The sequence below is a fragment of the Juglans regia genome, chromosome 16 (assembly GCF_001411555.2).
Source record: "Juglans regia cultivar Chandler chromosome 16, Walnut 2.0, whole genome shotgun sequence".
NCBI classification, from domain to species: Eukaryota; Viridiplantae; Streptophyta; class Magnoliopsida; order Fagales; family Juglandaceae; genus Juglans; species Juglans regia.
In genome coordinates this window covers 26,871,608-26,892,321 of record NC_049916.1, presented here as the reverse complement: position 1 = coordinate 26,892,321, position 20,714 = coordinate 26,871,608, and the positions used below count along the sequence as shown (strand labels likewise).

Genomic DNA, 20,714 nt, shown 5'->3' with positions numbered 1-20,714 from the left:
TATATATAAATAATTTCTCTTATTAAAACACTGATTTAAACTAATTTAAAATTAAAATAATTAAAATATAAATAACATATCATACATAAACTATCAAATTTAATTTATAAAATACTAATCTTTCATCATTAAATAAATAATCAAATTTTATTAAATATTTTTAAGAAATTAATCTCAACTCTTCATTTTAAGTCCTTAGATAAATATTTTAAGTCCTTATTAAATATTTTTCTAAAATTAAAACTATATAAATAATTAGAATTTTAACATAATTTAAGTATGATAATATCCTTAATTAACTAAATAAATAGCATATGATACATAAACTATCAAATTTAGTTTATAAAATATTAATCTTCCATCATTAAATAAATGATGAAATTTTACTAAATATTTTTAAGAACTGATACATCTACCAAAAAAGTAATCCGAAAATATGTCCTGAATGTATATTTCACTTTTTTTATTTTTCTTTTCTTTTTTTCATGTATATTTTTAATCATCATAAATATTTTTTAAAAAAATAAAAAATTTACAATATCATTAAAAAGGACTTCTTTAATCACTAGGTAAAAAAAAAAAAAATAGGCAAACGTCACTTGGACGTTACCTACTGCTAGTATATATATATTCATTTTAAGAGACTGTGTGCTGCTTCATTGTCACTTGTTTTCTAATTTCTATTCGTTTATCTCTTCACTTCTTTCATATGCCACCACGTACCAGCAAAAACATTATTGTTGGTGGACTTTTGAAGAAATTATGGCGTTGCTCTCGAAGGAGTGACGCACGCCCATACCTCACTTTGATCCCTAGGCAATCTCTAATTTGTCGGGTTATTGCATTATCTTTTTCGTCTAATTTGCATATTTTGAGTAGGTTTGCAATTCGTGTTGTCAAGTTATAAACATTCGATTATATAGGTCAAATCAACTCTTTAAGTTAAACGTGTCAGACTTTCAAATCCTAACTCAATCAATTTAAATAACGAATCATGTCATGTCACTCGTTTTGACCAATTTAATAATTAATTAGAACTATATTAACACAACATGACTGATTTAAACTTATTTTATATAAATTGGTTGAACTAACATACATAACTCATTTGATTTTATTAATATAATTTCACATAAAAGTTAAAATCTATATTTATTAGTAACCACAAGATCTTAAAATATATATCAATATTTTTAAAATTTTAATATATAATAAAACTAATATTACAAACCATACAATAATAAATATGAGCATAGATCTAGAATTACAATCCCAGCAATAAAGACATAAACAAACTAAGAAATACGAATATTACAATTTAACAATAATAAAATTATAATTTTGAAATAAAATTTAAACGAGTCAAAACATGTTGATTTTGAGTTAAGCGGGTTGACCCGTTTATAGATCGTGTCTTAACAGGTCAATCCATTTTGGTCCCAAATCCATTAACATCAAACTCAAACTCACTAATTTCGTATCATGTTCGTATTGAATTCATGGCTCGTGTCACATATTTGTCACTCCTAACTTTTAGCTGGATTTCATATCAAAAGTTTTGAGGAATGTTTTTTAATTTTTAGGCATGTTTTGTTCTTGTGAGAATGGTACAATTCAAATATTTGTTTCATGTGTTTGCAAAAGCGAATGAGTCAATTTGAAGTATAAAAGTTATATGAGGAGAGGTTTTTTTTTTTTAGATTTTTAAAAATAATTTTGATATTTTTTAGATTTATAAAAACTGTGAATCGACTCATGATTGGATGAGGTTTTTTTCAGAGAGGAAAAAGCATATATTATAGTTGAAATATATTTCGTTGGGATTGGCAAACCCTCTCCAAGGTTTTTCTTTTGATGATTGTTTCTTACTAAATTGGCCCAAATCCAATGGGTATATCAGAAATGTGCTTGTTAATATATTGTAGCTGTGAGCCACTACTGAATTCTGCGAACATACAACAAAGTACTACTAAACCAAGTCCCTTTTGAGAAAACAAATTACAATAGCTGTGCAAAGAAAAATTGCTTGTCATTACTATGTAACTGTAAACCCGCTGCAAATTCATGGATGGCATGGCATAGCATGAGAATTAGACATCATATTCACAGATTTTATATGACCTCCATGATTTGCTGCAACAACGCTAGAGATCTAGAATACAGGTTGGACACAATGGTGAAGACGCGGCAGAGGTTTACTCAAATGCTATAGACATGAACGCCTCATCATCCATCAGCATTTCATCGTCCAGCAGGGCATTGATATCAATCTCATCCTCATCACCATCACCTGTTTCTTCAGGACTGTTCAAGACCATATGACCTGCCTGCCCAAAATTATAATGGAAAGAACAACCTGTCAGAATTTGAACGTCCTGGTACCAAGAGGAGAAAATTTGGGAAACTCATCATTGGTCTTGATTCCAGCATACATAATCAGACCCAACCGAAATCAACAGAAGACGAGGGGTCCAAAATCGGAATTCTAAGAAGAAAAAGTACAGACTCTTCCTTTTTTTTTTTCCTCATAAGTAATATAAAATTTCATTGAAACAAGTTAATTGGCATAGCCTAAGTACACAAGAAGTATACATCAGAGAACACCTAGTTACAAGTTAGAACTCTTCCATTTTTTACGAGATTCTTCCTTTCGTTTCAGCATAATAAGTTTTCTGAAAACATTTTCTGCTTTTCTAATGTTTGGTGCAATACAAAAATGCAACTTGGGAAAATGTTTTCATGGTAGTCCTCTCATTTCATTGGCACTCCTCGCTCTCAAAGAGGGTGCCCAAGCTAGTGCCACCAACCCTGCACTCATCTATGGATGCCCTGGCCAATCAACTCCAGATCCAATGTCACCGAATCTAGAACTGCTGCCCCAGGCTGGCCATGGCTTTGGTGTTCTGGATTTTGTAGGTTTTTAGGAAAAATATTCAGAACAAAGCAAACATGAAAGAATATTTCACTTTTAATGTTTCATGCAAACAATAGAGATCATTTTTCTGAACTGTTTATCAAGAGAAAATGCTTTGCATTTTACAAATTAAAGCTTAGCACCATGTTCGCAAGCATTAATCTCCAAAGCTTAAAATATTAGGACGTGGGACGCAAATATATATAAAATACATTACAGTAATCGTCAGAGACCTAAAAGGACAAGCTCAAGCAATTAGAAAATGGCCTATTTATGTAAACCAAGCAAACCACACTAACACCCTTCCTCACGCAAATCCGCTTGGTAAGTGTGAACCAAATGCAAATCTTGCACGTCCAGAAAAGAAAAAAAACGACAAAAAAAAGGAAGAAGAATTGATTAACCAGTGGAGGTTTCCAACCAAAAATGGGGACGCCATGACAACATAAAAACTGTTATATTGTAGGCTCGGAGCCTTGACCCAAAAATTTAAGCTATCAAATCAAGAAACCCAACTAGTATATAAACTCAAATGCAGGCATGCCAACAAAGATTCCACATAAAGTACTAAAAATATGTGCAAGCTACTACATATAAATCATCATTGGATTTGTTTTAAAATGATTCTTACAAGTGGTTTGTCTGAGAAAACTAGCATGCTAAGATTTTGCATTCATAAATAAACAAATAAAAAAACGTTTAAAATATATACCTTGGTCTCCCGGAACCCTTCAACTACTGTTAGCAGCCTACGGTATTGAGCCCGTCCCTCTGGATACTGTACCATAGACTTCACCCTAGTGAGAGCTTTTTGCAACCTTTCCTCTGTCTGTTTTCTTCCTTCTTTAAGAAAATCATAATCATCCTCCGTTGAGGGCACAACTTGTGGTTTGGGGTCCTTGTGTACATCTGGTCGAAAGCCCCGCAAACCGATCCCTTTACGTCTCCAGCGCAATATAACCTTCTCCAAAATTCCTACAGACCAGACGATAGTTCTATATTGTTTCCTCACCTGGTGTCCCCTGACATGGGCCTTCACACAACAATTATAAATCAGCTATAATTTCACAATTGATGGCTTACAAGTTCATTGAAGATAAATTTTTTTTTTTTTTATGATAAGTAGTTTATTGAAGATAAATTAATAGAATATTTAGTTTTTCATGCAACTTACCCAATAATAAAGGTCCTCTTCTTATTGGGATAGGTATCATCTTTATTTTAGAGAGAGAGAGAGAGAGCTGAAAAAACATCATTAAGACCTCAGAAAGTCAACAGTGGGATAGTAGCAAACAAACCTGAATTTTGACGATTCTTTGACGGATTGTTAAGAATTCTTTTCTTTTCTTCCAACCACGGTACTTCTTCTGTATATGTGTTGCAGCCGCATGGACTAATCTATCACTTTGTCCAGGCTTGCGTGTCTTGGCAGATACAAGTGAAAGAGCACATTCATCTGACAAGCTACCACCACCATCATCATGCTGAGTTATCTGCCTTCTTTCAAACGAATGCATCCTGAACATTTGATGTATACGATCAGCAGCTTGTGTGGCATTGCAGACAGCATTAAGTGAATCCTTTAGCGACAGTGCATCTGCCGCATCAACATAATTCACAGGTGTTGCTGTCCGTTCTGAAATTGTTAGCACACCTTTCGTTCCAGAAACTTCTGGCATTCCATCTTCTTTTTGATCATTCATTGTTAGGGATTTGAGGTAGCTGGTCAAGGAAGACTCCGCAATAAAACCAGAGATTCCTTTGTGTCCCTTTCCAGATGCCAGGTCTGCTGGTGTTTTACCCAAAGGAAATTCAGGAGATGGATCTGTCAATGCTCCAGGTGCAGCACCCAGAGAGACAAGGAATGCTACTGTCTGCTCTCTGAATTTAACAAGGATACATAAATGCACAAAATAAATGAAACATTAGTTGTTCTGTACAAATAGAGATATGCATAGCAGCTGAAACAAATTGCAACTTAATCCAAGACCAAGTAACTGATGAAATGAAATTTGGACACTTCAAATCAAGTTTGTTATGATTTCTGTGCAGGTTATCTGCACATGAATAAAAGAAGCCAATGAGAGAATTGAAGCTTGAAAAGTCAAATATAAAAGAGATAAGGCCTTCGTAACCATAAGTATGGTATAAGGCTTTAGTCGCATTTCTTGTTGCACGAAGATAGAGCAAGGGAGAGGGAAGGTCTCAATAGACATCCTGCACAGGCTACAGACTCTTAAATTGGCCTCTTCATCTATAATGCAGACTATATATCAGAAAATACTTTTGAGTTGCATTTCCAGAGTCTGAAATGGGTTGAGGTGGGGAAGGCTAGGCTCTAATCTAAAAATCCATAGATTGGATTTTAGCAATAAAGAGTACAGCCTAGTTTCAATAGAATTTAGAATACACAAGTATCAAGTTCAAAGGATCTTGCCTGCCACAAGACGCAGCCCAATGAAGGGCAGTCCATCCATTTATGTCCCGGAAATTGATACTAACTTCTGCTGTTACGATTGGTTTTATGGCCCAATCATAACCAAGGGCAGCTGCTAAATGTATCACACCTTGCCCATCATCATCCAATATACTAGGCCCTTTACCATCTTCACATACTTTACGGAGGAGCCATGAGTACAACTTCTCTTTCAGCAACAGTTTAAGGAGATACTCCTTCACTTCGTGTTGGGACAAATCCCTCTGCAAGATCGGCTCTAGAGTCTGGTTATATTCCTCTTCCTCCTTTAATGTAATAATCTTGCTGATTAACTCCTGTTTCACAGTAACACTTTCAACAACGTGACTTGGAGGGACGACAGAACTCAGAGAAAGTAACCTCTCAAGACGCAAATGAAGATCCATTTCGTTTGCAGCACCACTGTAGATAACTGCAATATCTATATCTTTAATAGAGCCCACTCGATAGTCGAACTCACGCACTTCACTACAAGCTACCCTGTTGGAGCATGTTATATAAAAAGGCACTTGCCCAACAGTGTGAGGTGGAGTATGGCAACAAAGAATCCCATTCGCTAAAACTTCTGCAGGAACCTCCACTTCCCCAAACATACATGACCAGTTACATTTTGTTACCTCGGGTAGACTCTTCAAAAATGTTCCAGTTATCAGAACCTGTTTTGTATAACAGAAATTGAGAAGCAATAAGAAATACAACAGTATATTTCTTTAACAGTAGAAAGAAATGGAAATTTTTATGAACCTAGACTGAGTTGGAAACGGTAAAAATGGAACACTTCAAAACAAAATTGATGAATTTTGAGAAAGTTGGGAAGCAAAGTAGTAGAATTAAGTTGGAAAATGTAAAACAGTAATTTGCTTAAGTGGAAAAAAGTCATTCGTATATGAAGCATAAACAAAACATGCACCAATCAAGAAAATGATAAGAACATAACAATACATGAGTTAAGAGAAGCAACACAATTGCCCAATTTGATTTACCAGTGCGTGATTAACAAAAATCTAGCAGGTCATTAACATTCTTATTTTTTTAAAAATAGCATGTCATTTACCACTTGGTCAAGAAAGTAGCACAAAATATTTTTTATAAGCATAAAAAATTTTATTAATATAAAATAGACATAGCCCAAGTACACAAGACGTATACAAGAGAATGCACCAAATTAAGAACTAGAGATAGTTGCGAGGAAGTCATGGAAACTAAGTCTAATCTATTGCCATAGCCCAAAGAAATAATGTCTTTAAAAAAAATCTTTTAAGATCATCCAAGAACATTCTCAAACTTTTTTAGAATCCCAAAACATAAATATATAGAATCCACATGCGCACACAGTTTAGAAGCTCGGTCATGTTACTTGTAGTGCAAAATCAACTCGAGATATAATTTGGGCCTTTGCCCTTTTCTTTTCTTTTTTTATTGGCAGGGATACAATGAAAATATATATTCGGTACCTCAGTTTCTGAATCCGTGTAAGCCCACTTTGGTGAAAAATCTAAAATACTAAAAAGCTGGTCCTGAGATAGAGAGGGACTCAACGAGGAATCATCAACTACATTTCCACATTCGACAGTGCTCCATGATAAACCAGACGAGCTCTGTAAATGCAAATCATCTACATCTCCAAGTTCTCTAGTAACCCATCGAGAAAAGCTGTCAACTTTCTTCAAAGCCTCTTCACCATCTAATAATGGTTTCCTCAGAGTCAAGGCATAGTTACCATTAGTTCCCTCAAAGAGCATATCGGTTTGGGAATTTGATTTTATTGAAAACTGAGATTCAGCATTTGTAAGCTGTGTTTGAAGATGGTGCTGCACACGTTGTTCATTTTGCTGAACTGGATGAGTAGAAAATGGCTCAGGAGCACTTATTGCATTCATATCAAGAGTTCCGGGCTCAAATAAAGCTGTACCCAGATCATTTGCCAATTCAAAATTTGATAACTGGTTCATAGGCCATGTGGACAAATGTACTGAATTATCGCCAAAAGATATCTGGATAAAAGAATCTAAGATCAGAACATAAACAAAATTATATGAACACGAACCATTAAAAGAGAACAAAAGATTTATTATATATGTCATGTAGGAAGTATTAGAATGACCCCAAGTTATCATAACGTGATTGAACCAACAGTCCTTGTGATCAACCGTGAACCGGTTTAATGTTTGGTTCAGTTTATTCAATAGACCAGCTGCTTCCTCAATTATGAAAAGACTACTGCATAAAGACTTCAGAATAGTCAAGTTTGACTATGAAGTCAAACAGTTAGACTCTTATCAGATCATTACACGTGGGAGCGGTTATTTGGAGTCAATCTGGGTTGGAGAGGAAGTACTAAAGAGATTCAGTGAATCATTGCACAACTATTAGTTAGACCCTATGCACATGATCCCCAAGGTCATCAAGGTATGCCATGCAAGGAAAATAAATTTTTTTTGCACGGGAATATGATTTCAGCAACTAACTTTTCTCTTAAAAAAAAAAGGATTTCAGCAACTGACTTTTCATGAGATGCTAAAGGGTAAATACATGTAGATAATACCAATAGTTGGGGTAGAAGATTGGGATAGTACCTGCCAATTTGGTTGCCTTGGCACAGTATTTTGAAACTCTTCTTTGAGGACACTCTCACCATCTAAATTATCACCTATAGTCATATTTTCTTGTCCAAGGAAGATATCCGTTAAGGTAGATTGAGGTTCAGATGATGCACGAGAAGTTACAGAGGTATGGAATCCTCTGGAGTTTTCCAAGACCTCTTCCCAGGATGCCAAATCAATTGCGTCTTCGGAACCAGTCGCATGAGTAACACCATCACTATCTCTAGGTCCATCTTTCTGGACATCTGAGATATAATTTGCCCCAATTAATGACAGAGAATAATTATCTGGAAAGGGTTTCAAGTATACAGTCAGGTCCAAAACACCATTTAAGAGCTTGTGAGACGAGGCAATACCATAAATGAATATGAACTTGAAAAGAATGTAAAGGAAGATGGAGAAAAAGACAAGCAGCAACATACTCACCTGCAGAGGGATGCACAAAATAAGAACTTGCACCACCAGCATCCATCCTGTCTGTCAGAGGACCATTCTCCATTGATGGTGACTCAAGAAAGCGAGATCTTGAACTTGCTTGATAACTATCCTCTGCATCAAATCCCACAGATATTAACAGACAGTCACATGCATGGTTGAAAGTATATGAACTCAGGATCAGTCAAGATCAGGCCAAAAGGGAGAGCAAAAGGTGACCTCAATTAACAAATCAGAGGCAGAAAATACCAGAATCTGCATCTTCACATAACGATGTAACAGAATTGGTTGGGCTTGGGGAATCTGTACTTCCGGAAGGTGCCCCTTTATGATTTGTGGGAAAGCTAGAACTCAGAGGGCTGTCCTTCTGGAAATCGGATGCAACCTCGTCCCTCTCTCTAATACCTCCAATATTTGTCCTATTTCCCTGATGGGAAAAGTACAAAGAACAAAAAATACACAAATCCATTAGTAAAAATATTTACATCACACTGTATTTGACTTCCTAACAAAATACTTTGTTATGGAAAGAAAATAGACAAACTGGTATCAAATCTCCTATTATAAAAAACTGGGATTTTGGCCAACTTACAAATGAAATGATTTCGAAAAGTTACAAAGCTCAAAGCTTGCCATAGAAAAATACTAGCCAGTCATTGCACTTTCACATATAACTAAATATACTTTTCTAGAATGTTGATTCTCAAAAGAACTCAAGAGCGGGAGCACCTCTAAAGCATTGTTAAAAATAATTAAGGCATACATTAACTAAGTAATATAAACGGGTCATTACCCAGTACTGGTCCTGCTTATGTGGGGTGATTTGGATATAATCTTATCTTCAAGATTTTTTTTTTTCTCCGCTTCTTGCTTCTTCCTGAAGTGCCAGTTCTCAATATTCCAATCCACACACTTGTGATTAGTAGCCTAAGACTTTACTATTGCAGGGGGCAATGGCCACTATTTTTATATATGTTATTATGATGTATATTCCTCAGCAAAGATGTGCCGGAGTGGCACACTAAATGTTTTTTTTTATATATACAAGTAAAAAAAAAAATTATTGATCAAAGAATTAGGCAAAGCCCGATACAAATACAAAGCACACTAAATGTATGTGGCATAATAGTAAAATATTGCAGCTAATGAAGTATAAAAGTAAACCATTATTAACCTAATCTGTTTAGCCTAATAGTTGAACGTATAGAAGTCAATCATCATTAAACCTAATCTATTTAGCCTAATGGTTAAAGGTGTGACTTTACAACCAAATAAAAATGAACTACAAATTTTGTTGCCATGCCCTTCGGAAAACTGAATACGAAAAGTTACAAAGAGCATCAACATGAAAAGATAAAAAAATGGAAGAAATGACAAAAGTAATGAAGAGGATTACCTTAACTTCCAAGTAGTGGACAAAAACTATGTGCATCAAATCCCTGCAAGAATCAACAAGCTCAGGAGAAACATGAACAAAAAACCCAATCATTTTTTTTTTATAAGTAGAATGAGGTTTTATTGAAACATGTAAATGTGTGGGGCCCGAGTACACGGGAAGTAACCAAAAAAAGTATTGAATCTGGAAACTATTGAAGTTCAATCATTTCATAAAAACATTATACCTATTAAGTGTTTTTTTGTAGGTAATACCTATTAAGTAAGAAAGTTCTGTGCCTCTAATTTATAGTTCCGCACTAATATGGTGAACAAAAGATTATGTTGAAGGAGGAACTAGGAGACCTCTTGTATACTTTCTGTGTACTCGGGCTATGCCTAATTACATGGTTTTTTAATAAATTTCTTACTTAAAAAAAAAAAAAAAAAAAAGAGGAGGAACTAGGAGACCAATGATGAAAAAGAAGAAGAAAGAAGAAATTATGCCTAAAATGAAATAACGGGAGAGGAAGTGGTAAATGTGAAACAGCATCATCACAAATTCCACATGCAATACAAGATAAAAACTCAGCCCATATCACTCAATCCTTGAGCATATGTTCACTCATGCTTTGCAAAAAATCTCACAATAAACCTTAGAATTATCATAAGGCATGAGAACGTAGAATCAAAAACACCCAACCCCAACCTCAAACGCACCCACCATAAAAAATCCAAAGAGAAGCCTTTTGGGAAGACTACTGTAAAGGTCACGATTCCTGAGTGCAAAATAGAACATGAATACTGTCACACCTCTATTGTGCACACGTTGACAAGGCTATTAAACTCACAATCTTGGTGTCTAAGAAAAAGTATCAATGAGGAGGAGCACGCTTATGCAAGTAAAGGCTCTAAAGGAGAAGACCCGCTTTATAAATATGGAGATCACACAGAAGAAAGGTTCAATCAACCAACACAATAAAATGCGATAATACACAAGGATCTAAAGGTAGCGTGATTAAAAAAAATGAAATATGAATTGGTTCATACTTACTGTTCAAGCATCCAATAGCTGCGCCTTTGAAAAGTTTCATTCTCTTCCCCATGAGCATAGTAGCAGTGTAGCACATCAACACTACCAACCTAAAATTGCTTGAAGTATGTTACCTATCAGACCCTCAGTAAACTTTAATAGAGTTATATGAAGGATTAATTATTTCAACAAACAAACCTCCAAACGAGAAAATGAGTAAATCCCTCAATATACAATGGCTGTCTAATTAATGGCTTTCCTATTCGACAAAACACGAAGATAAGAAAATAAAATAAAATGCAAGGGAGCCTCACACTCTTGTTAGCATTTTTCCACTGTTACCCTTATCAAATACTTTGAAAATTTTAGTTTTTAAAGTTAAGAATAACGTGTGATACAAACTAATTTAGTGCATTGGGGGTGAATAAATATGTTTATTACTCTTTTTCTCTACGTACACTTTTTCTCTTTTTCATTGAAGTTGGTGGTTATGGGTGTTTGACTAAGAGTTTCCACTGGAAAAGGCCCGACATGAAACGTGTTGTGATTGAGTCTAAGCTTTTTGAGGTGGGAAGGGACGGGCGTTTTATATCCCTGAGTGAGAAAGGGTGGAAAGGTGTGAAATATATGAGAGTGGGTTTGGCGACTGCTAGGTGGATTTGTAGAGCTTTGGAGGGAGGTCTGAAAGCAACAAATAGGGGCTTCTACTCTGCTCATAGGGATAGAGATAGGGGCTATATTGCGCAACGTAGTTCCAATGCCCGAGGGGCATACATGGTTCTAGCGGAATATAAAGGAGATGGGAGAAGAAGTTTAATATTTATCCCTGAAGGAAGAGATGGCTTGGGCTAGAGGAAATTATTGGTGGTGTTGCAGGAAGCAGTGAAGGGAGATGTTTTTGTTCTGGCGGCACCTGCGAAGCCTCTATATGGTGCACCTCCGTCGTCTTTTAGGGAGGCATTGGTAAGTCGACATGAGGGGCCTCGTGATGTGAAGAGGGCAGAGACGATAGGATTGCCTAGGTCTGGTAGAGTTCCATCTTCAGTGAGTGGTCAGTGTAGTGACGGTAATGGCAGGGAAGGGGTTGGTTCGAATAAGGAAATGTTTGTAGAGGCCTTAGCTGTTATTGAAAATCAGTAGGGAGAATTGAACGATATAATCGGATGGATGAAGCGGTGCGTTTTGGGGCAGACTTTGGAATCTCCCCTGGGCTTAGGAAAGGGGCAAGCCTTGGGCCCAGTTAATGGGCCTCAGCCCAAGGACCCACTCGATCCAGTGGGAGATCTCGTCTAGAGGAAGAAACTGAAGGCCTTAGCTGGCCCATCGGTCAGGGGGCCGATGTCATCGTCGCCGATGAGGCCTCAGGTGGCCTCGCCGCAGGCAGCGACCCATTGGCGATAGCAACAACGCCGACGGGATCTCTTCCAGTGCTCAATAAGCTTCCTCGAAGCCATCCCGACGGATATTTCTCTCATATAGCAATGGGACTTACACAGACAAGTACGATGGTGGTCACCGACAATGTCCCGACTCAGATAACGCCGACGATGGTGGTAGATCAAATACTATCGTCGCACGACGAGGAGCCCACATTTTTCCCGATGTCGTTCTGTGGTTTTCAAGAAGCCGAATCCCAGAAACTCCCATTACATACTATGGAGCCCACATTTCAGTTGGGTCACTCTTCTGAAGATCATCTTGAGGTATTATCAAAAGAAAGGGAGTTCAGAAATGGGGATTTCTTGGTAGACGCTGTCAGGGGGTTATCTCAGGGACTCTTGGAGGTTAATGGGGATTTCTTGGATTCTCTTGCAGTGGCCAACGAGGGCACTATAGTAGAATGGAAAGGAAGTAATCTGTTGGAAGGGGAGGGAGATGCAAATGCAAGGGAGCCATTCCCTCTGTATTGTTCTTTACCAAATGATTTGTGTTATCTGAGTGAGTATTCCAAACGGTAAAGTATACCCAACAAGTTGTGGGTATGAAATGTGTGGGATATGAAGTGCAATTTATGGCTCTCCTCACGGCCATTGAGGCGAGTCATGCTCAGTCCAAGAAAGTTGATTCTAAGAAACAGAGGGAGCTTAAGGAGACGTTTGGATTCGAAGATGACTTGAGATGAGTTGAGATGAATTGTGAATAGTAGTGAAATGAGTTGTGAATAGTAGTGAAATTTGTGAATTAAAGTTGCTGAATAGTAATGAATAGTAATGAAATGAATTGAGATGAGTTGAGATTAGCTGAGATGAGTTGTGAATACAAACGTCTCCTAACAGACTTAATTGGTCATTGAATGAGGGTAGCTCAAGTCGCGTTAGGTCTAAAGGGAAGGGGACGGTTGTTTCTTTATGAAGCCGAAAATTGTGTCCTGGAACGTTCGCAGGTTGAACAAGGCTAATAAACGCCTATGCATAAAAAATCTACTTCGAGATTGGAAGGCGGATATCGTTTGTTTACAAGAAACCAAATTGCAATTGGTAAACAGAAAACTTGTAAGAAACGTGTGGGGTTGCCCGTATGCAGATTGGGCCTATCTAGCTTTGGATGGGGCATCGGGTGGTATTTTGGTGATGTGGGATAAAATGGTCATGGAAAAAATGGAGGAGTTTGTAGGGGAATTTACAGTGGCTTGCTCTTTTAAGATAGTGGAGGATAATTTCTTGTGGGCTTTTGCAAGTGTTTATGGACCGAGTGCTAACAATATTAAAAGGCATTTGTGGGAGGAGTTGGGTGGTACCTATAGCTGGTGGGATTTTTCCTGGTGCATAGGAGGTGATTTGAATGTAGTAAATTTCCCTAGTGAAAGATCTAGAAGTACTCGGATACATCCAGCCATGACTAAATTTTCAGAGTGCATTTTTCACCTGAATCTTGTTGAACTCCCTCTAGTTGGTGGTCCCTTCACCTGGTCTAACGGTCATACATGGTCTCAAATAGATTTTTAATATCACCGGACTGGGAAAGTCATTATCCAGAGGTATGTCAGAAGAGACTGCCGCGTCTCTGCTCAGATCATTTTCCCATATTATTAGATGGAGGCGGCATTCAAGGAGGTCGTCGTTATTTCAAGTTCGAAAACATGTGGCTTAAAAGCAAGAGCTTCATGGACAAGGTAAGGCATTGGTGGTCTTCTTATCAGTTTTATGGTACCCCATCCCATATTCTTGCAGGCAAACTGAAAATGTTAAAGGAAGACCTTAAACTTTGGAATCTCCATTCTTTTGGAAATTTACGGGAGCAAAAGAAATCTCTAATAGAGGAATTACAGAATCTTGAAGGGATTATTAAGGATACGGCTTTTACACCAGTGGAAGTTTCACGTAAGGCATTGCTAGCAGTAAAATTGGAAAGGATTTTAACTTTAGAGGAGATCTCTTGGCGACAAAAGTCAAGAGCTCTTTGATTGAAGGAAGGGGATCGAAGCACTAAATTCTTCCATAAAGTGGCTAACTCTCATCAGAGAACTAACTCTATTGAGATGCTAAAAATCAATGGTAGAGATTGCACGGAGGCCCCAATGATCCGGGAACTTGTGGTGAATTTCTATGAACATTATTTACAGAAAATTAGGGCTGGAGGCCCAAACTAGATGGACTTGGTTTTGAGTCCATTGAACCACATACAGCCTCCTGGTTGGAAATATCTTTTGAGGAAGAGGAGGTATTGGATGTGGTCCGAAAGATGATGAAGGATAAAGCCCCAAGCCCCGATGGCTTTACAATGGGGTTTTTTCAAACATGTTGGGAGGTGGTGAAAGGGGACATTATGAATGTGTTCCAGGAGCTGTTCGTGGCTGGGAAATTCAAGAAAAGCATGAATGCTACTTTAATTGCTTTGATCCCAAAGAAATCCGGGGCTTTGGAATTGAAGGACTTTAGGCCCATTAGCCTCATTAATGGGATATACAAAATCATTTCAAAGGTACTAGCTAACAAGTTAAGGGTGGCAATTGATAAAGTAATCTCAAAGCCACAAAATGCTTTTGTAAAGGGTCGTCAAATTCTTAACTCGGTCTTAATAGCCAATGAATGTCTGGACAGTAGATTAAAGTTTGGCACTCTAGGGATTATTTGTAAACTAGATATGGACAAAACTTATGATCATATAAACTGGGAATTCCTCTTGTACTTACTGAAGAGATGTGGCTTTGGGGAGAGGTGGTCTATATGGATCAGATGGTGCATTTCAACGGCAAGATTCTCAATGTTGATCAATGGTAATCCAGAGGGTTTCTTCAACAGCTCTAGAGGCTTAAGACAGGGTGACCCCCTGTCCCCCTTTCTATTCATTATCGTCATGGAGGCCCTGAGTAGGATGTTATAGGCTATGGTTAGTCATGGTATTATAGCTAGATTTTCAGTGGGTGATCAGCAGAGGGGTTCTATCTCGGTTTCCCACCTAATATTCGCAGATGACACTTTAATTTTTTGTGATGCAGAGCAAGACCATCTTAGGGCACTGAAGATGCTTCTTTTTTGTTTTGAAGCAGCGTTAGGTTTGAGAGTAAACTTCAATAAATTAGAGTTAGTGCCTATTGGGAATGTTAGTATTTCTCGGCAATTGCTAACACTCTTGGGTGTAAGGTCGTTTCTCTCCCTATGACATATTTAGGGTTACCGCTAGGGGCTACAACACAGGCTCTATCTATTTGGAACACTATTATTAAGAAAATAGAACGAAGATTGGCTGGATAGAAGAGACTGTATTTGCCAAAAGGAGGTCGGGTGACGCTCATCAAGAGTACTTTCTCTAACTTACCAACTTACTTTCTATCTTTATTTCCTATTCCAACTAGCGTAGCGGCGCGGATCGAAAAACTTTATCGTGATTTCTTATAGAATGGGATGGGAGATGAATTCAAGTTTCATCTAGTCAGTTAGGATATGGTGTGCAGACCAATTCCTTCAGGTGGTTTGGGGATAAAGAACTTGAGAACTTTTAATCAAGCTTTGCTTGGAAAATGGATTTGGAAATACAATTTGGAACCAGAAGCTCTATGGAAATTAGTGGTTGATTACAAACATGGTAGGATGGGGGGGAATTGGTGTACTAGAGAGGGAAATGGGTCCTATGGGGTGTGAGTTTGGAAGTACATATGACATGGATGGAGAGTGTTTTCTCGACATACTAAATTTATGGTGGGGGAGGGCACTCGTATAAAATTTTGGAGAGACATTTGGTGCAGGGAGGAGGCTCTAGCGGACGCTTTCCCATCCGTTTTTCGTGTGGCATGTGATCAAGAGGCTTCAGTGGCAGATCTCATGGTTCGTTCAGGTGATCAAATCCATTGGAATGTCACCTTTAGTAGAGCAACTCAAGATTGGAAAATAAACAGTTTTGAGGCTTTTTTCAGCCGAGTGTATTCTTCGAGGATGTCTAGACTGCGAGAAGATAAGTTGTGGTGAAATCCAGCAGGTAAGGGTGTTTTTTCGGTTTGTTCTTTCTATAAATCCCTTACTTCGCTTCCAAACACTCATTTCCCTTGGAGAGGATTGTGGAGGAATAAGGCGCATCCCAAAGCACTATTTTTTACTTGGACAGCAGCTCTGGGTAAGATTTTGACTACTGATAATCTGCGGAACGCCAGGTAATTATTCCAGAATGGTGTTGTATGTGCAAGAAAGCTGGCGAAATAGTTGATCATCTTTTGCTACATTGTGAGACAGCTAGGGCCTTGTGGAGCGACATGTTCATTTGAATAAGGTTAAATTGGATGATGCCTGCTACAATGGTAGAGTTATTGGCTAGCTGGGTAATGCCGGGTGGTGCTCCACAAATCAAAGTTGTGTGGAAGATGGTTCCTATTTGCATTGTGTGGTGCATATGGTGGGAGCGTAACAAGCGGACTTTTGAGGATAAGGAGCGGACAATAGAGGATATTAGAATTCTATTTTTCCACACCTTATTTTTTTTGGGCTATTGCTGTAGATTTTAATGGCCTAAATGTACATGATTTTTTTTTTTTTTTGATAAGTTAGAACTTTATTAGGCACAATGTAATAGGCGAAGCCCGAGTACACAGGAAGTATACAAAAGAAACACCTAATTACATGCTTAAACTTAAAAAAACGAAGACAGGAACACGTTTACAGCCCCACCCTTGAGTACAATAGCAGAGAACCAGCTAAGTAGAGTACTCATAAAAAACTTCCAAAATGCATCCCTATTGCGTTCCCGATCATTAAAACACCTCTCATTTCTCTCTAACCAAATGCACCACATAATACACAAAGGCATCAATTTCCATGCAGCTGCCACTTGGGAGCAAGTATGCAGTTGAAAGTTGGTCTAGCTTGCTAGAAAATCAACCACTGCTTCTGGCATAACCCAGCACAGCCCAACCCTTCCAAACACACCATCCCACAGCACTTTAGCCATTTCACAATGAAGTAGTAAATGGTTCATTGATTCCGCTTCTTTCTTGCACATAAAGCACCAATCCAAACAATCATTCCACGCTTCCTCAGATTATCTATAGTCTGAATATTCCCTATTGCTGCTGTCCATACAAAAAAAACCACCCTTGACGGAACATGGGCCTTCCAAATCCTCCTCCAAGGAAAACCAATATGGTGCTGATTTAGTATCACCTTATAAAATGACCAAATTGTAAATTTTTTAGAGGTTGTTTGTCTCCAACATAGTTGGTCCCTACCCTGTCTTCTTATCTCCACTGAATACAACTGTCTAAAAAAATCAGTAACCTCCTCTACTTCCCAATCCTGGGCAGATCTGGAGAAGCCTACATCCCAAAGCAAACTAGATAGGTTTTATCTCTTGTATACCTTCTTGTGTACTTGGGCTATGCTTATTCTTATTAATACTATCGTTTACTTATCAAAAAAACTTTAGTGCATTGGCAATTGAACAAGGGACACTTTTTTTGGTGCATACTAAAAGCAATGGGGGACAATTATTATGGAGCAAAATATGCAAATCCTAGAGGGTCAATCAACACGGCCTTTCTTTTTTATAAGTACATCGATCACCATGATATAAACTCCATTTAAAAGTAAATGACATTTTTTGCAAGCTTACCTTCAGCTTCTCATGAGCTTCCTTCACAGTTTTTCCATCTTTCTTCTTCCTCCAATTATGTCCATCCTTTCTAAAGTATCTCAACACCTTCCTATCAAAAAGAAATAGCGAACCACCTGACTCGGTGGAATACATGTCATGTCAAGTTTTTTTTATGTGCATCCACTTAGGATTGAAGAAAAAAAGATGATAAGCTCTTATTTTGATGGGAGACAACATTGTTCCATAAATCCAGTGAATTCACATATAATTAAACTTAGTGCATGTAATCATGATGCTTATTTAATAATTAGTTCGATAATATTTGCTAGAATCATACTTGGGGGCCTGTTCGGAGGCTCTGATGCAATATGAAACTTCTGATAATTACGAAGAATCTCGCAAATTTCAGCTGGTCGCAACCACCGTGACCGGGCTTCTGCTAGTATTTGTTGAATATCTGCATACCAAAAATAAAAATAAAAGTGTACTCCAAAGGACCAAAATTATTCATTAATCAACGCAAAAGAAGCATACAAGTACATGGCATATTCAAGAGAGTCGTCTATCCAGGAGTAGAAAAAGATACAAGAAAATCATGAAAAGAAAATGCAAAAGGTAAACATCTATCAAGGGGAGATCAATGATCTAAGAACTTCAGGAATTTACTAATTGAAAAAAATAAAAGAACTACAGGAATTGTGCGTGCTTGTATGCATGTCCTTATACGTCAAAGAGCATAAAACAGTGAGCAAGCAAGGATGTGATCATGTGAGAGAGTAATGGAGCTCTCTAGCTCAAGCGTACAAATAGGTTAAGAAACATGGAGTGTAACTAGATGAGTATAGACAGGTACTAAAGAACAACTCTCGCCAATAAGCCACACGGTCAAAATACATCTTATAATCGCTCATGCTCACAAGTTGCAACTCTTCCACTGGCTTTTATTGCCCGCATAAACACAATAGAGAGGAAAAAGTAATTTTATAATAAAAATATTAACTAGCGTCGAGGAACTAATCCGTTTACACCAATCAACTGATAATCTAAGGAAGCGCTGGGTAATTGTGCTGGATTAGTGTTGCATGTGTAAGAACCAAAGGGAATCAGTATATCATCTGCTTCTACACTGCGAGGTGACCAAGGTAGTGGGATGATTTTTTCATAAGAGTCGGTTTGTCATGAGTCATGCCTCTTAGATTGGTGGACTTCCTCACAAGTTGGCGAGGCATTCAGGGTAACTCACAGGTGGCGGCCATTTGGCGTATGGTTCCTATTTGTATGTGTTGGTGTATCTGGAGGGAAAGAAATGCAGGAAGCTTTGAAGATTGTGAGAGAACAATGGAGGAACTAAAACTTTAATTCTTTAAGTCATTGCTCTTATGGGCGGGAACCATTGTTTGTAACGGTCTAAATGTTCATGACCTTCTTCTTTCGATTCTAAACTCTAACTAAGTGGTTCTCATGTATACTACATGTGTACCTAGGCTTTGATTTTTCGATTAATAACATTTCTATGACTACCTATAAAAAAAAAAAAAATTAACCAGCTTAGCTGAGTCCAACTAAAAAAAGAAGTGTTCAAAACACAAAAAGTCAAATAACAAAGAAAAAAATCCCTCTGAGCCCATCACTTTTCCGTAGTTTTCTAAGTATCCAAACAGGTCGTAATAACAACCTCCATTCGCTCCAACCAAAAAAATAATTAATTATTTACGCTGAAACATCGACTCATAAAACCCTAGAGATCTCAAGAGTAATAAACTAAAATTCATCGAGATTTCTACAGGGCTAGAAACTTAAAAAAATTGAACGGATCCGTATAAATAAATTATCTGGAAAAGAAGAACACGCCAATAAATCCGACCTAGTCGAGGAGCGAGGCCGTAGGATCCACGCTCCGCCATGAAGAAGACTGGATAAATATCAGAGATTAAACTTAAGAACGCATGGAGTTTGATGGAAATGCAAGAGAGTTGTGAGAGACTTCTTTGGAGTCAGCGTTTCGAATAACGTGAGGAAGCAAAATCGAAGACTTGGAGTGTTTCCCTGCGAAGTTGGCTGGGAAGGATTCTAAAGTCAATTCTGATGGGTGTTTTCTGCCTTGCTGGCCGAATCATATTTCTTCGGTCGCCACAAGGTCGAAGAAAAGTGGGTCTGAAGACTCCCAAGTCTCAACCCCAGGTCCCCAACCCCCATTCTCTTTCTTTTTTTTTTTTTTTTTTAATTCTCTCTAGATCCCCTGCTTTAATTCTACCAGATCTGAACCGTCGGTTACATGAAATCCGTATCTCTTTAACGCGATCTGCACCGTTCCCATTAAATTTGATTTTTTATTCTGTCCTCAATCGCCTTCCTCAGCCTATAATGGTAAATATTTTGTGTTAACAGTATTATGTCGTTAATTAGATAAAGTCATGAGCCAAAATCAAGAGAAGATAAGTACCAAGAAATAAATGTGAGCCGAGGAGGACTGAATCTAGGCCCATGAAGCAGACTCTCGAGATGGGCATTCCGGTCTGGACCATGGATCAAGCAATTATGTGGGCCCTTGAAATTGATCGCGATTTATTACAATTTTGACTCGACATTTTCAATAATTTGGAGACATCTATGATCTACCCACAATACGTGGATCCATCCAATACATGAGTTCATAGTGACGACATGTTCAACGTTTGTTTAGATGTTAAAATGAATTGAATTGAATTAAATTAAATTAAGTTGAGATGATAAAATATTATTTTTTAATATTATTATTATTTTAAAATTTAAAAAAAATTAAATTATTTATTATATTTTATGTTGAGATTTAAAAAAATTGTAATAATTAGTTGAAATGAATTGAGGTGAATTTGGTAA

General features: G+C 37.5%; 1 protein-coding gene across 3 annotated transcripts; it reads right to left on the bottom strand.

The window, feature by feature from the left end:
• Window positions 1-1,894: 1,894 nt before the first annotated feature.
• LOC109003251 (calmodulin-binding transcription activator 2-like) lies at window positions 1,895-20,044 on the bottom strand. 3 transcript variants are annotated; one of them, XM_018981317.2, is made up of 13 exons: window positions 19,720-20,044; window positions 18,193-18,312; window positions 17,874-17,989; window positions 10,857-10,945; window positions 9,825-9,867; window positions 8,678-8,855; window positions 8,420-8,542; window positions 7,967-8,280; window positions 6,845-7,384; window positions 5,352-6,046; window positions 4,213-4,795; window positions 3,627-3,947; window positions 1,895-2,327 (listed from the first exon to the last, which is right to left on the bottom strand). In XM_018981317.2, exons 1-13 carry the CDS (start codon window positions 19,757-19,759, stop codon window positions 2,196-2,198), a joined length of 3,294 nt encoding a protein of 1,097 aa, XP_018836862.1. In that variant the 5' UTR covers window positions 19,760-20,044; the 3' UTR covers window positions 1,895-2,195. The 3 variants fall into 3 exon arrangements, with proteins under 3 accessions (XP_018836862.1, XP_018836863.1, XP_018836864.1); XM_018981318.2 differs by having other exon boundaries at window positions 7,967-8,238; XM_018981319.2 differs by lacking the exons at window positions 18,193-18,312; window positions 19,720-20,044 and having other exon boundaries at window positions 10,857-10,954; window positions 17,874-17,944.
• Between the last annotated feature and the right edge of the window lie 670 nt (window positions 20,045-20,714).

Bases quoted from the DNA above. Each gene is read 5' to 3' on its own strand.
- LOC109003251 (XM_018981317.2), bottom strand. From the start codon at position 19,759: ATGGCGGAGCGTGGATCCTACGGCCTCGCTCCTCGACTAG. The intron at 18,313-19,719 runs GTCGGATTTATT...TTTGGTATGCAG, and splicing joins CGGCCTCGCTCCTCGACTAG to ATATTCAACAAATACTAGCA. The intron at 3,948-4,212 runs GTTTGTTTGCTA...TGTTGTGTGAAG, and splicing joins AAAGAATCGTCAAAATTCAG to GCCCATGTCAGGGGACACCA.